Here is a 17,253-nt window from a genome sequence, read left to right on the forward strand (position 1 = left end):
TCAGGAAATAAAACGTATTTTACTGTTTATCCTGGCTTCCTAACAGTCTGCATTTGAGCTGACGCTATCAAGAATCCTGTGCTGCTGGAAGAGAGAAAGACCCCCGAGAGGATGACGTTTGAGTTCATGGTCTCCAGTTACTGGAACAAGCTGGGGAAGACTTGAGGGGCGGCCTCGCGGAGGAGTGACAGCGGGGAGGACACCGTGCCTTTGCTCTGCCATCACGGACCTAACCTCCTGAAGCTGCCCCATGAGATCCTGCCCTAAGCTGTTCTGGTCATGGTGTCTCACAGCATGGTGGTCACAGTCACCACAGCAGAGCAAAGGAACTGGCACAAACACTTGGCACGCGATCCCTGTGAGGATCCACACACGTGTCCTGATGTGGGCGCTGACTTAGCTTGCAGTCTGTGCAGAGAGCGAATAAGTCCAGTGGAGAGCACAGGATCTATTTGAAGAGAATGGGGCCATCACAAATAAATTAGGAAGAGAATGATAGAGACTCTTTCCCCCAGGCTCAATACTCCTTAACACAAAGCCAAATAAATGTAGTGACAAAAATTGTATGTATGCGGTATTTAACACAAGGGCCTCCAACAGTGTATGCAAGGTTCGAAATACTAACCCGTAGCGATTTTCTATATGTGTACTAGCCTTGGAGTTCAGGGCAGTGTTACGTTCATGGCCCTGTCAGTCACTAGGGGTGCAGCTTCATCCCCTTCCTGCCTACAAAACGGGCAGGAGGCTTTATCAGTAACAGGAGGGTGTTCCGTAATGTTGACTGCGCTTCCCTATTGCCACGACTCATGCATGGAGATAAAGAGCATGGCTAATGAACCTGAAACATGAATTAAAATATTCATTTGAATATTGTAACGGAAAGGTCTAAATGCATACTTTTGTTTCAACTAAAGAATTTTTTCTGTGCTATAACTCAGGCTACATACACAAGAAAATCACACTCAACAAAACTTTTTACAAAATAAATGGATTAAATGAGTTGTTCAGAAGAATAATTTAATCAGTGCCAAGTATTAACTGTTATTTAAAAAAACAAGGGTTTCCCAAAAGATAGTGCCCCCTCCCACATCTCTGTCTGTCTGTCTGTCTGTCTGTCTGTCTGTCTTCCTACATGTTAGGTTTTCATTTGCACAAGTATGTGCCTGGTGCCTGTGAAGGACAGAAGAGGGCGTCAGATCCCCGGAACTAAGTTACAGATGGTCACAGATGATGGAATTGAGTTCAGGTCTCTGGAAGAGCAGCTGGTGCTCTTCACCACTGAGCAATTTGACCAGTCCCAGGAGTCTATGTAGTTTTAACTTGATATCAGCTTCCACAGGCTTACAGAAGACATGTGTAAGATCAAGGTCCTGTGCTTTACTTACTCTCCTACTTATTTCTCAAGTAGTTGGCATTTATCTCAGATTTGCCATGTAATTGTAAGTGGTTTCTTTAAGGCATGCTCCTGGATTTGACATCTTAACATAGTACATACCTTTCTGATACTTTTACATTTGTCTCTCAATGAAGTTAGATTTTTACCAAACTACAGATATTATATATTAATGGTTTATCTTAAGAGTATAAATGAACCCCTGCACAGATGTAGCCCAGGGCAGTTCAGAGTCCAATTGGGTTACATAGTAATGTGAAGAGGGACTGCCTCTGACATAATCTGATTGGCCTGCTCTCTGATCACCTCCCTCTGGGGGGGAGCAGCCTTACCAGGCCATAGTAAGGCTGTGAACTGACAGACTAAGATCAGAAAGGAGAGGAGAACCTCCCCTATTAGTGGACCTGGGGAGTGGCATACAAGCAGAGGGAGGAGGGAGGGTGGGATTGGGAGGGGAGGAGGGAGGGGCTTATGGGGGGATGCAGAATGAATAAAGTGTAATTGATGAAAAATTTAAAAAAAAAAAGAGTATAAATGATTAAATTTCTAGCCACATTTGTACATATTTTCATGTGAGCTAAGTATTCATTTAACAACATTCAATAAAGAACTGGTCATTTCTGTTATTTAAAACAGTTCAAGATTTAAAAGGAAAACTAGGGCTGGAGAGTGGCACTGGCTGCTCCTCCAGGGGACCTGAGTTCAATTCCCAGCAACCACATGGTGGCTCACAACCATCTAGAGTGAGAGCTGGTGCCCTCTTCTGGCGTGCAGGCGTACATGCAGATAGGCACTCATAGTTACAGAAATAAAAATTACTGAAAAGAAAACTATGATTCTATTCTAATAGTCATTTTACAGGGAAAAGCAGACTGAAGAACCTAAGAGAGGGCAAGATGTTCTGTTGTGTCCTGTGCTATTTACTAATACTGTTAAATTTAACATTATACTTGACAACAGCCCATCTGCATAGCGTTAAATCACTTGAGAAGAAAAGCTAGGAATACGCTAAACAAAATACTGTGTGCAAAAGCATTTAAATGTTCAACCCAACACTTACACACAGCCCTTTTTAAACTAAATGGGTCATAAAAGTCAGGACTGCAAAGGGACAGGTGGGAGGAAGGAGAACTGATAAAGGTAGAAAGAGATAAGAACTGGGCAGAGAAAGCAATACATCATATACAAGTGTAAAAAACTGTCAAATTATTAAACCAAACATTCAACTGAAAATTAAGTTTGATCCCAGTCCCACCATCCCTTTGTCTTCTCCTCCCCTCCCCTCCCCTGGTCCTCTGAAGGGGAGAGCCCCTCCTCCCCAACTGACCCCAGCCTATCAAGTCTCATCAGAGCTGCCTGCATCCTTTTTCTCTGTGGCCTGGCAAGGCAGCCCACCAGGGGGAAGTGACCAAAGAGCAGGCAATTGAGTCCTTGACAGAGACAGCCCCTGCTCCCCTTACTAGGAATCCACAGGGGGACTGAGCTGCCAATTGGCTACACCTCAGCAGGGGGCCTAGGTCCTCTCTGTGCATGGTCCTTGGTTGGTGCATCAGTCTCCCAGGATCCCTTGGGCCTAGATTTGTTGGTCTCCTTGTGGAGCTCCTGTCCCCTCCGGGTCCTTCTATCCCCCAACTCTTCCATAAGATTCCCTGCATTCTGCCCACAGTAGGGCTGTTAAGTTTCAGCATCTGCTTTGATCCCCTCCTGGGTGGAGACTTTCAGAGGACACTACAGCAGGCTCCTGTCCTGTTCCCTCTTTTCAACTGCTTCTGGTGTCTATTCTAGTTGCCCCTCTGAATGAGAATTAAGCATCCTCTCTAGGGTACATCTTTAGGGTGGATTGTGGTATGGTCACCCTGTTCTACATGGCTAACACCCTCTTAGAAGTGAGTATATACCATGCTTGTCTTTCTGGGTCTGGGTTGCCTCACTCAGGATGATCTTTTCCTGATACATCCACATTTGCCTGAAAGTTTCATGAGGTCTTTCCTTTTAATGGCTGAATAGTATTCCATTACGCAGATGTACCAAAATATCTCTATCTATTCTGTGGTTGAGGGACATCTGGGTTGTTTCCAGTTTCTGGCTATTATGGATAAAGCAGCTATGAGACAAGGGAGGGGGCTAAGATCAGGATATAAAGTGAATAAATTTTTTAAAATTTAATTTAAAAATTCAACTTCTTTAATTAAAATTAGTTCTTTGTGTTGGGCTGAGGGCTCGGGCTTCCCTACTTCTTTTATCTATGCCATAAGCAAAGTATTGATATGCCTACAGCAGATCCCTATAGTCCAAAGCCTCTCCCTATGCATCAATATTCTTAAGAAGACTAAAATCTCCTCCTATGCGCTACGTCATCACCTGACAGCGCAGCTCTACAAGGCACTTGTACACCGTGAGTGATGGTCACAGCCTCAGTCAGCATGTCCATGTCTTTAAGACGTCCAACAGGCCATTTGACAGGTTGGCTGAATGCAGCCATTTAGATATTTGCTTGTTTTGCTACTGAATTTTTCATTAAAAGTAATGTGCTTACGTGAGTTTGGTAAGAGCAGAGGACTGTAAATTCAAATGCTTACAGGAACTTCTTGTTGTATTAGCTTGAATCACGCCGAATACTCAGAGCAGGACCTTTCTGTGTTCTAGACTATGAAACAAGAACTTTATTGACTAACATTGACTGAATGTAAAATACAACACACCAACCAGTTATAGCCTCCAGAACGACCCCATGGATTAATTCCTATTTTTATCTTTCTAAGTTCCTTGTCAGATCTCGGAGACCTTGGTCTGAAGAGGGTAAGTGATTTGCCTAAGGTCACATGACTAGAAAGCAGTAGACCTGGGATTTAGGTTAGGGCATCTAGACTAAGAACCTAAGTATTTAACCATTAAGTAGACAGATGTCTGTGGACAAGAGGCCACATTTCCAAGGAAAAATGATACAAAATATTACATGGAAGGAAAGCTGTGTTCAGAAGGTGGAGAAGACAAAGGGGGTCTGGGAGTAACAGAGTCTAATGTTGGGGGGCAGAGGGGACATGGAGTCCAAAGAGTGCCTCAGAGTATAAAAAGAAACAAAAAGCAGAGGAAAAGGTTACAGTTTAAGGAAAGAAACAGCTAGTTCAAGACTGCTGGAGGCTCCCTGGCCAAGGGCATTGTTGTGAAGAACTGAGCTCCAAATTCAAAGCAAAACCTCAGCAAATAGCAGACAGCAAGAACTGCATGCTAAACAAAACCTATAAAATTTACTCTAAATGGATACAGAAATTGTGGCACTTTTACACAATGGAATACTACTCAGCAATTAAAAACAAAAAAAATCATAGACTCTGCAGGCAAATGGTGGGACCTAGAAAAGATCATCCTGAGTGAGGTATCCCAGAAGCAGAAAGACACACATAGTATATACTCACTTATAAGTGGGAAATAGACCTATAAGACAGGATAGACATACTAAAACCTGTACATGTAAAGAAGATAAACAAGAAAGAGGACCTGGGGTAGGATGATCAATCCTCACTTAGAAAGACAAATGGGATGTGCATTGGAAATAGGAAAAAACAAGTAACAGGACAAGAGCCGACTGCAGAGGGCCTCTGAAAGACTCTTCCTAGCAATGTATCAAAACAGATGCAGAGACTCATAACCAAACCTTGGGCAGAGTTCAGGGAATAATATGAAAGAAGGGGGAGTTAGCATGACCTGGAGAGGACAGGAGCTCCACAAGGACCAAATATATCTGGGCCCAGGGGTCTTTTCTGAGACTGTTTCTTCAACCAAGGACCATGTATGGATATAACCTAGAACCCCTGCCTAGATATATCCCATCGCAGCTCAGTATCCAAGTGTGATCCCTACTTAGGGGAACAGCGACTGTCTCAGACATGAACTCAATAGCTGGCTCCTTGACGACCCTCCCCCCCCCCCGCCCCAAGGGAGGAGCAGCCTTGCTATGCCACAGAAGAGGACATTGTAGCCAGCCCTGAAGAGATCTGATAGGCTAGGATCAGATGGAAGGGGAGGAGGACCTCCCCCATCAGTGGACTTAGAAAGGGGCAGGAAGGAGATGAGGAAGGGATGGTGGGATTGGGAGGGGGCTACAGCTGGGATACAAAGTAAAGAAACTGTAATTAATATAAAAAATAATAAAGAAAAAAATTTACTCTAATGTCAGCATAGCAGGTCTTGAATTATATGTCTATAAAAATCAGGGTTTTAAAGGAGTAATTAAAATCAGAACAGCATAAGGCCTTGGGTTAAAAATAAATCATAAACGCAATATAATTTCCACTTTGCTCCATATATTAAATCTTACCTTGTTTTTACCAAATTTGTTGGGAGATTAAAACCCTATTTCATTTTTCTTCCAAAACTGGACATAAAGCAGCTTTTCAAGTATTTGCGTTTACTGCAGTATGACCAAGACAGCTAACTGCAGGGTGCCACCAGCAGATGCCACCTGTCCCTCTACCGGCCATGGACACAGTAATAGAAAACCACTACAGCCTGCTGGGGGGGGGGGGGGAGAGGGCATAGCGGTTAAATACAACGTAATTTTTTGTATATCAAATCTAAGGCCCAGAGGAGGGCAGAGTACCTGAAAAAGTCACTGCACGCCGCCAGCACACAGCGATGGCACGGGATTATTTCTTCTCTCACAATTATTTTGAAATCATAGAAGACATTCTGCTCTCTAAAACTCTGTAGTACGCTCAAGATTTTCTGTCCGTGGTCTTCTGAAGTAAGGAAATTCTTCTTCTCCGATGAGATTCCGTTCCATGAGCTTTCTTTATTTAAATCATATGAATTATCCATAGCAAATTCCACCCGTTGTTGGAACTAGAGTAAACAAAAATAATGCAGTAGAGAGCTAATTAAAACTTGGGACTTAATTTGCCCTCTTCAGGTTGGCGAGATGGCTTGTTAGGTAAAAGATCTTGTCATCAAAGCCTGATGACCTAAGTAGGATTCACAGACTCCATATGAAGGTGGAAGAAGAGAATTCACTCCACAAAATTATATTCTGACATCCACATGCTTGTCATAACCCCAATAATAAGCAAAATAATTTTTTAAATGTACCCACAGTGAGACTATAATATTCAATAAGAGCAATTATATGATAGTAAACCTTAAACATTTGCATGATACTAAATTCTTTTTGAATTTTCACAAATATCAAGCTTATCTGAATTGAGAAGGACGTAACTGAGACCTGATGTTTATGGTAATGAGACTGACAGTTGTATGAATACCTACCTTCTTTAGGCCTCCAGTGGCTCCTCTGACTGAACAAGTATCATTCCTGAAGTTCTTATTTCAGTATACACTCTATATATCCCCATGTCCTTCTGTACATAATCTACTGTGGCAAAAACAGGGTTGAAATGTTGATACTGAGGCACAACCCTAACTCCAACCCTAACACCAACTGTCACTGAGTTTGGTGGTATTAGCCATTTTATGGCCATGATGGTTTGAATAAAAATGGCCCCGAGGCTCATAGAGGGTAGCACTATGAGGAGGTGTGGCCTTGTTGGAGAAAGTGTGTCACTGGGTGTGGGCTCTGAGATTTCCAATTCTCAAGCCAGGCCCACTGTCATTCTCCCTTCCTGCTGCCTTCCCATCTGGATTTAGAAAGCTTGGCTTCTTCTCCAGCGCCATGTCTGCCCGTGAGCCATCAAACTTCCTGCCATGAATGGACTAAACCTCTGAACTGTAAATCAGCCCCAATTAAATGTTTTCCTTTATAAGAGTTGTGGTCATAGTGTCTCTTCATAGCAACAGAAACCCTAATGAAGACAATACTGTTGGTAAGAAAGAAAAGCAAACATTGGTCCCAGGTGAACTGTTTGAAAGGAGAAAGAAAAACAGCATAATAATAGTAAGTATTATAAAAGGGGTTCTTAAATATAAGGTAGAGAATGCAAAACAGCCGGAGGCCAGATAATCATTAACATCCCAAATAAGTTCAGTTCCAAATACAAAGGTGTTAACAGTCAAAATTAAGAAAACGTAAAACAATGAAAGATTGAGGTACTAGGGAATCAGTTTAGGAAAACATTCCCTAGTACCTCTCTCTCACGGTTATTCATTGTCTTAAAATGCCCCAACATGCTGGGTGTGCCTGTAATCCTAGCATGGCTTCAAATGCCACCAACACACACGCCTGCGATCTCAGAGCTCGGGGAGGCAGAGGCAGGTGGATCTCTGTGAGTTCAAGGCCAGCCTGGTCTACAAATCGAGTCCAGGACAGCCAAGGCCACATAGGGAAACCCTGTCTCAACAAAACAAAACAACAGAAAGCATCCCCCAACACTTGGTTGCTTAGGACGATTTATTCCTCTCAGGGGACTGTGGGCTTAGCTGGAGCTTCTTGCTGGACCTTTTCACTCGGGGTTTTCGCAGAACTACATATAGTCAGATTGCGGCCACCTGAGGCTGGAGTCATCGGAAGTCTGACATTTTCAGTGGCTGCTTTAAGAAAAGGTATAAACAAGAACTGCTAAGAAGTTAGGGTAGGGTGGGAACAGAATTAGCAGTGGGGTATAGAGCATTCCAATGGATTTAAAAGGCAAGGACGTGGTTTGCATAAATTTTTCTTTGTTGTTGATGATGGTGGTACGCGTGCCACGGCGCACGCTGAGATTAGAGGACAGGCTCAGGCATCTGTCCCCGCCGTCCACCTTTTGTGAGAATGAGTTTCTTGTTATTTGGCACTGTGTACATTAGGCTAGCTGATCCACAGCCTTCCCGGGATCTCCTTTCTCTGCTTCCTATCTCTTCTTAGAAGCATTAGGATTCACGTGAGATAAGGATCCAAATTCAATTCCTCATGCTTGCATGGCAAGTGCTTTACCCACTAAGCCATCTCCTTGGCCTTTGGTCCCTTTTATTTTTATTTTTTTAAAGAAATTCCAAAAAGTCAGACTTAGAAGGGTAAGTAGGAACTTAAATACTGCAGAGCACAGGGAGTCTTACGGAAGAGGGGGATAGAACAAAAAGGAGAGCACAGGAGCTCCACAAGGAGACCAACAAAGCCAAAAAATCTGGGCCCAGGGAGGCCTGCAGAGACTAATGTACCAACCAAGGGCCATGCATGGAGAGGACCTAGAACCCCTGCTCAGATGTAGCCCACAGGCAGCTCAGTTTCCAAGTGAGTTCCCTAGTAAGGGAAGCAGGGGCAGTCTCTGACATGAACGCCGTTGCCTGCCCTGTGATCACTTCCCTCTGACAGGGTGGCCTTATCAGGTCAGGCAGTCTTGATGAGACTTGATAGACTAGGGTCAGACAGTGGGGGGGGGGGACTACCCCTTTACAGTAGACTAAAGAAAGGGGATGGGGGGAGGATGGAGGAAGGGTGGAATGGAAGGGGATGAGGAAGAGGGCTATAATCCGGACACAAAGTGAACACATTGTAAAAAAAATCAAATCAAAGAAAAATTAAAAAATATTCTGTTCTTTTGTTTTGGATGGGAAAAAACATTGAATAATATGTTGGTAAACAAAGAGGCAAACATGAAGAGAAATTTTGACAATGAAAGAGTTTAAATTCAGCATCTGTAGTCATATCTCAAAGCAAGATCTTTAGACCCATACACAATAAATTGGACAACAACATTAAGCGTGAAACTTCCACTCACGTTAAGAGGAAAACGTTAGCAGACCAACAAATGGCTAGAATGTTTGTAGTTGTGCAGTGATACAACCCTGATCATGCCCTTGAGAGAGCAGGCGTTAGACAGACGCCCTAGTGGGCAGAAAGGCAAGGGCAGAGGCCGTGGCTAGGTGATAAAGGTAGCAAATTTATAAAATGGCTGGCTTCTTGGTCACCCTCCTGCTTTGGGGCAAAAGCCTGGAAGCCTAAAACCAGGGCCCCGTAGCCTTTTGCCTCCCACCGGCAGGCACACTGCTGACGGACTGTCTCAGCAAGTTCAAGGCTGGCTCAGGGCAGGTTGTACAGTAACTGTGCACCAAGCAATCCTACCTTTACTCAGACCAACCAACCTTAAGTTGGGGATGGGGGTGAGGGAGAACTCTTCGGAGACCTTACACACTCCAGCTCTTGAGAATGAACTTTTTTTTGGCTTGGCAGAGGGTGGCCTTCTCTGTGTGCCTGCTGCACAAGCGTGTCTCCTCATACCGAGTAACTGTCTTTCTTCAACTGCTGACTCTGTCTGTTCCTGTTGTGGTTGAGATTTTCCTGCCCCTTCATTTTTTAACAGGCAGAGGAGACAAACCTGCTCCAGACCCCCAGGCCGGATCATCAGGGCTTTGGATAATCTCTCTGGTTATCTCCCTCAATGTTGATAACAACTCTTTTTTTTTTAATTTAATTTTATTTTATTAATTACACTTTATTCACTTTGTATCTCCCCATAAGCCCCATCCCTCCTCCCCTGCCGGTCCCTTTTTTTTTTCAATGCAGTTTATTCAGGAACCTTGAACAATCTTCTGACCCTGGGGAAAGCCAGCCCACAGCTTAAATAGCCTCTGGGTAGCCAACCCCAGCGTGCCACGTGGGCAATGCAGATAGGTCCACATACATAGAAGCAAGCCAGATCCTCAGCCTTAGCCAAATGTGGAGTTGTTTGTGACAGAGCACTCACCATCAGGAAGGTGGAAGGCAGAAACCAGCTCCATCTTTAAGGCACGGCATTACGCAGCTCTCTACAGTTCCCCCTTTTTGTTTTAGACGCATTAGGCAAGAGTAGAGGTCTGATCTCTGATATTAGAAATAAATTGGGACTTTGTACCGATGTTCATTTAGGTGTCATCCACCCAAAGAGCATCAGACCCGTTTAAAACAGAAAGTTGAGGCTCAGATTAAACAACGCGCCTTTGAACACAAAATGTATAGAAACACATGTGTTCACCTGAAGTCCACGCTTTCCAGAGCATTCTGACCCTCCATTTCAACATCAGCAGAAAGCTCAGAAAGCAGCTTTACAGCTAGGCGGGCCTATCTTTTCTACAGAGCCAGGGCCAGCCAGACTGACAAAGAAACCCTGTGCTGAAAAACCAAAACCACACCAAACAAACAAACTGAACAACAACAAAAAGAAAGCAGTTTTACTTACACGATCTTGACCTAAGGCACCGCTCAACCGTTTCCACAATAAACTGAGATCAATGTTGAGCCTCGGATAGCTTTGACTTCAAAGAGCCTATAACCTTAATAGGTATAGCATAACTGTCAGGTAAAGGAAACTCTAATTCCCCAAACTTCAAAACGCAGTCCATATTCCAGAAATGAGCTCAATCTGGACTACAGGAAAATTTCTGGTGGCTAAATAAAAGACAGCACCCCTTAGGAATTTGTTCAGTTCCCATCTGACAAAGTCATTTCCCTTACCTCTGGCAGAAGGGACACATAGCTATCAACCAGCATATCAAAGCTCATGCTGGCCTCCAGGCTCCCTCCGTATCACAAAGACCTTTTACACATTTCAGCCCTTCTCAACTCTACCCTAGACTCCTCCTAGCTCATGGGCTTCCCTCCCCTCAGCTGCTCTTCCTCATAACTATTCTCACTATTCTGGGATCTTGCTGTTCTCACTATGCCCTCTCTATTCTCTATCTCCCTTCTCTCACAGATAGCCATGGCCATGTCCACTCTGCTGGCCATGTTCGTCTACTTCTCTTTTTCTCTCTGCTTTGGACTCTTCCAGATGCCTCTGGATATTTTCTCTCTTATGCACCAAAAAACCAAACCAAACCAAACCAAACCAAACCAAACCAAACCAAACCAAACCACTACAACAAACCCTTCTCTCCTTAACCATACTGTAGGGTGGTCATTTTAGCAGTTTGTTTACTGCACCCCTCTTGCACACACCTGTTGGAAAACCCTCTTATACATCCTGGGTTTCTGCACCAGATACATACATGGAGGTGCATTAAAGAAACTGCTGGGGCTGGAGAGACGGCACAGAGGTTAAGAACACTGGCTGTGAGAGGTTCAAAGTTTAAAATTAGAATCTTAGGGCAGCATGACGGAAGTCCTGAGTAAAAGTTTAGACAAAGGACTGAGTAAATTTAAGACATGTCCGGCCCACTGCAGGGAGTAATCAGGCTCAACCACATTCCTTGCTAGACTTAAGAGATATTGCTTCCTGGCAACCCACCCAGATGACCCCTAGCTTGTGACCACAGAGTGTACTAATTGACCTTCCCTAGCAACAGCTCATCAGCACATTCCAGGCATTACTCATGATCAAATACTCTCCAGGCAGCCGGACCAGAACCATTTTATGGTCATGGCGTCTAAAGCAAATCCCCTACCCAAAGCTTGGAGCCCCTGCTTGTGGTTTTGCCCTTTAAAAATCTTGTTTCCCTAGACCTCTGGGCTCCATTCCTCTCCTGCTGTGCCAGGGAGTTTTCCTGCCTGAGCTCGAGCTTGTATTCAATAAACCCTCTTGTGCTGCATAGCAGTCGATTCCTAGTGGTCTTTGAGGGTCTCACTAACTGGGCACTACGTTTGGAGGTCCCACCAAGATTCTGGGATACCCTTCCCCAGGCCCCCAGGCCCCCGACCCGGAGGGTCTTGCACCAGCTGCAAGTGTCTCTGTGTATGTCTCTGTGCAGTGTTCATGTTTGCATCGACTTTCTGTTCTCTCTTCCAAAGAGCCTCAAGGTGTCCGTATCCGTGAGTGGTAAGATGTAACTATAGGAAGACGTGCTGGACGGTCACAGCTGCCAAAGTTAGAAAGATATTTCTGGCTTCATCAGTTTTTTGCAGGCGCTCAGGTAGAGCCCCACCATTGGGAGGTAGTTCAGATAGAACCCACCCACTGCTGTGGGCATCTGCGGCAGGGAAATCAGAGAGATAATCTCAAGGTCTGGGGGGTCTGAGCTTAATTGCAATACGGCTACATGACCACTTAGCCTGCGTCTATCTTTCTATATTATGCCTAGTGTTTATGAGAAACCTTTTCAAGGTGAATACTGTGCCTGCCCCAGAGAGAGACCCTGATCCCGTTCTGGAGTAATTTTTGATAGAGGAAGCAAGACCTCATTGGCTCCTTACTTCCCCATGCTGTTTTCACCTTCCCCATCACGAGCAGTAGCCAAGCAGTTGGTTTTATTTTTGTTTTCAGACACGGAACAGCTACTTTGTTCATTTTTTGTCTTTCTGTTCTGTTTCTTGTATTTGTGAGGTTTGTGTGTACTGGACTGCGACAGACATTATGGGACAGATGACTTCCCACCCCCTTGACTTGATTCTCATTCACTTCAAAGAGGTTAAAACAGGGGCTCACAATCTTTTCAGTTGATGTGAAAAAAGGAAAAATAATTACTTGCTGCAGCTCAGAATGGTCAACTTTCAATGTCAGATAGCTACCGGAGGGAACTTTCCATCTTCCTACTGTTTTGGCAGGGGAAAATAAGGTGTTGCAGGAAGCACAGGGACACCCTGACCAGGTTCCTTATATAGCAGTTTGGAAGGATTTAGTGATGAATCCCACCCTGGATCAAGGCTTTTCTTCCCCCTGTTAACAGTCCTTTTCTTACAGAGACTCCTCTGACTACAGATGCAGATGCTGGTCTCACCACCACAGTGGTGGCAGAGATGACACGTCCTAAGCCGTCTGCCCCCCTCTTCCCTGTCCTACAGGATAGCAGACCTGAGGATGAGATTTTCCCACCCTGCCTTTTTCCTCCTCCTCTGCCACAGGGTCCATCACCACTGGCACCAGAACTGGCACCAACACTGGTGCCTGCATCTCCTCTGCAGCCCACCCCGACCTACCAGACAGTCCAGTGCAAGGCACCTGGAGCCATCGGGCGGCTTCCCCACTTGGGGAACCAGAGGCGGATTCCACGGGTCTACCTCTGCAGGCCACTGGGCCCTCGAATGATCATGGGAACCAACCCCATCATTATTAGCCTTTCACAATGGCCGACTTTTACAATTGGAGACCCCCAAAATGCTAAATTTTCTGAGAATTCAAGTGACCTAATTGATCTCTTTGAAACTGTGCTTTTTACTCATCAGCTCACTTGGGATGACTGCTAACAGCTCTTGAAGGTTCTTTTCACCACAGAAGAAAGGGAATGTATCCTCCTAGAGGTCCAGAAAAATGTGGGAAATACTGGTGTTCCAACCCAGAATCTGGCTGATATTGACACTGGATTTCCTCTCATCCAGCCTACCTGGGATTACAATATGGCTGAAGGTAAGGGGTGCCTCCTTGTCTACCGTCAGACTCTGTTGGCAGGTCTCAAGGCATCCACAAGGTGGCCCACCAATTTGGCTAAGGTTTATGATGTTAGACAGGGAGAAAATAAAAGCCCAGCAGCTTTCCTAGAAAAGATCACAGAAGCTCACAGACATTATATTCCTTATGATCCTGAACATTCTGATCAAAATTCATCTGTAGCCCTGGCTTTCATTAATCAGTCAGCACCAGATATTAAGAAAAAGTTACAGAAACAGGAAAGATTAGGAGAAAAGTCACTAAGGGACTTAGCAGAGATTGTAGAGAAAGCATATAACAATAAGGAAAGTTCAGAGGAAAAGCAAATTAGGGCAGAGAAAAGACAGAATAGGGACTTGGCCAAAGTACTCCTGGCTGCTACTGCCTCGGATCCAGGAGAGAAAAAACAACTCCAGCGAGTATAGGGAAGAAGGGAGTCAGAGGGACGCAGCAAACCACAATTAGGTAAGAACCAATGGGCCTATTGTAAAGAGGATGGACACTGGATAAAAGATTGTCCCAAGAGAAAGCTGTGAACTAAGGTCATGTTCGTGGAAGAGGAAGAAGACTGAGGGGGTCAGGGTTCAGATCCCTTCCCTGAACCCAGGGTAACCCTTAAAGTGGAAGGGAAACCCTTGAACTTTCTATAGATACTGGAGCCCAATATCCACTGCTCTTAAAGACCGGGGGGCCACTTGAACCCATGGGTTCACATGAAACCATGGGTTCAAGAGACCACTGGCACTAAACAATATTCATGGACTACCCGAAGATCTGTGGACTTGGTAATGGGACAGGTAACCCATTCATTCATGGTCATATCAGAATGCCCTTACCCACATTTGAGGAGGAACCTATTAATCAAAATGAGGGCCCAGATACACTTTGGGCCAGAAGGAGCACAACTGCTAGATGATAAAGGGAAGCCTATCCAAGTCCTAACAGTCAACCTGGCCTCAGAATCCAAACACAAATTGTATGAACAACCCCTTGCTCATGAGAAAAATCTGAATCATTGGTTGGAGGAATTTCCTCAGGCTTGGGCAGAAAAAGGGGGAATGGGACTAGCCAAACACCAGCCACCTGTGCTTGTGGAACTCAAGGCAGGGTCAGATCCCACCCGGGTACACCAACACCCAACGTCCCTGGAGGCAAAGAGGGGAAAAACTCACATCCATAAGCTACTCAACCTTGGGATTCTCAGGCCTTGTCAATCTGCCTGGAATACTCCCTGGTGCTTGTTAAAAAGCCTCAAATGACTATTGGCCTGTCCAAGACTTGAGGGAAGTAGACTGGTGGGTGATATTCACCCCACTGTACCTAACCCGTGCACGTTGCTGAGTTTATTACTACCTGAAAGATTGGTATAATACCGTTCTAGACCTGAAGGACGCCTTCTTTAGCCTCCCCAGCACCTAAAAGCCAAGAATACTTTGCTTTTAGATGGCATGACCCAGAGGTAGGCATCAACGGACAGCTGACTTGGATGCCTACCTCAAGGATTTAAGAACTCTCCCACCATCTTCGATGAGGCCCTGCACGAGGACCTGGGTGAGGACTAACAACCCGGATGTTACCCTTCTCCAGTACGTATGTGACCTCTTGGTGGCAGCCAAGGACCAGGCAAACTGCCTGGAAGGGACCCGGAGGCTCCTACAAGTCCTGGGAGACCTAGGGTACCGAGCCTCAGCCAAAAAGGCTCAACTCTGCAGAACTGAAGTGACCTACCTTGGCTACATCCTGAAAGGGGACAACGCTGGCTCTCCAAAGCCAGAAAAGAGACTGCTCTCAGCATTCCAGTCCCAGTCGTCACCACGTAAGAGAGTTCCTAGGATCGGCAGCATTCTGCAGACTCTGGATCCCAGGTTTTGCAGAAATAGCTAAGCCCCTTTATGAAGTCACAAAAGAGAATGAGAACTTAAATTGGACCCCAGAACAGCAACAGGCTTTTGACAAGTTGAAGCAGACCCTGCTGTTGGCACCAGCCTTGGGGTTGCCAGATATCACTAAGCCCTTTCACCTGTTCATGGATGAACAGAAAGGAATTGCCTAGGGAGTCCTGACTCAAACGCTGGGACCGTGGAAATGTCCGGTGGTATACCTGTCCAAAAAGTTGGATCTGGTAGTGGCTGGATGGCCCTGGGCACTGCTGGTCAAAGATGCCAATAAGCTGTCATTGAGCCAGAATCTGATGGTGACCACTCCCCATGCCATCGAGGGGGTACTCAAACAGCCAGCCAATCAATGGCTGAGCAATGCTCGCATGACCCACTATCAGACCCTGTTGATTAATCCTGGCCAAGTTGTCTTTCAGCCCCCTGCCTCCTTGAATTTTGCAACCCTCCTGCCGGATCCAGAATTGGAACAGCATCACTGTGAAGAGATCTTGGCTCAGGTACACAACCCCCAACCTAACTTAAAGGATGCCCCCTGTCAAATGCAGAGCACCCTTGGTTCACCGATGGGATCAGTTTCATCCATGAGGGTCAGAGGAGAGCAGGTGCTGCAGTGACACCGAGACTGAGGTAATCTGGGCTCAATCCCTCCCCCCAGGAACTTCTGTACAAAAGGCTGAAGGACTACCTGTCACTATCAACACGGACAGTCAGTATGCACTTGCCACTGCCCCTGTGCATGGAGCCATTTACCAAGAAAGAGGGCTCCTGACGGCTGAAGGAAGAACCATTAAAAATAAAGAGGAAACTTTGCGCCTCCTTAGAGCCTTATGGCTTCCCAAGAAGCTGGCCATTATCCACTGCCCTGGACACCAAAAAGGAACAAAGGTGGCCAGACAACAACCTAGCTGACGGCCAAGGACTTTGTGCTGCAAGAGACGGCAACCACCATCTTAGCAACCGTTTTGCTGGAGCTACCCAATCCAAACTTGCCGGAGGAACCTCATTACACTGAGGAGGATATAAAACAGGCCAAAAAATCAGCCCATCAGCCTATATTTGAACAGTTGGTGGCATTCAACCGATGGTAGGCTAATCATGCCCAATTCCTTAGCTAGAGTCATTCCCAAGAAAATTCAGAGTCACTCACATGGGATCAAGAAGAATGGCGGGTGCTGGGAGACAATCTAGAGTGACTTTCAAGGATACGCAGAAGACTATTGATGACATTGTGGCTAACTGCAAAGCTTGTCAGCTGACCAATGCCACCAACAATCCACAACACCCAGGATCACGCCTTAGAGGTAAGAGGCCCGGAGCTTACCAGGAAGTTGATTTTACAGAGATTAAGCCTGGAAGATATGGATATAAATATCTATTAGTGTTTGTGGACACATTCTCGGGATGAACTGAGGCCTTCCCCACCAAGGACAAGACCGCCCAGGTAGTAGCCAAGGAATTATGGGAAGACATTTTACCCAGGTATGGCTTTCCTCATATGATAGGGTCAGATAATGGACCAGCTTTTGTGTCAGGATATAGGCAAGTACATTGGGGCAGATTGGAAATTGCATTGTGCTTATAGACCCCAAAGTTCAGGACAGGTAGAAAAAATGAATAGAACATAAAAGAGACCTTAACTAAATTGACCTTAGAGACTGGCGGTAACTGGGTGATGCTCCTCCCTTTTGCCCTCTACAGAGTCAGAAATTCTCCCTATCAATTAGGACTGACTCCTTTTGAAATCGTGTATGGAATGCCA

At 45.4% G+C, this 17,253-nt stretch overlaps 1 protein-coding gene across 12 annotated transcripts in view; it reads right to left on the reverse strand.

The window, feature by feature from the left end:
- The window catches only part of Kbtbd3 (kelch repeat and BTB domain containing 3), a 29,069-nt gene that overhangs the window by 5,638 nt on the left and 6,178 nt on the right, over window positions 1-17,253 (reverse strand). Inside the window, exons 1-4 of one of the 12 annotated variants that reach the window (XM_060368234.1) lie at window positions 5,994-6,127; window positions 5,712-5,902; window positions 3,930-4,040; window positions 235-448 (exon numbers count right to left, since the gene is read on the reverse strand). Coding sequence is in view for 7 of the 12 variants with exons in the window: in XM_060368180.1 (XP_060224163.1) it covers window positions 5,994-6,211 (218 nt within the window). In the remaining 5 variants the exon portion in view is untranslated. Of the gene's footprint in view, window positions 1-229; window positions 449-3,929; window positions 4,041-5,711; window positions 5,906-5,993; window positions 6,236-15,324; window positions 15,570-17,253 lie in introns of those variants that run through there. The other 11 variants (XM_060368190.1, XM_060368201.1, XM_060368216.1 and 8 more) reach the window with 11 other exon arrangements.

This window comes from Meriones unguiculatus, chromosome 1 (genome assembly GCF_030254825.1).
Source record: "Meriones unguiculatus strain TT.TT164.6M chromosome 1, Bangor_MerUng_6.1, whole genome shotgun sequence".
NCBI classification, from domain to species: Eukaryota; Metazoa; Chordata; class Mammalia; order Rodentia; family Muridae; genus Meriones; species Meriones unguiculatus.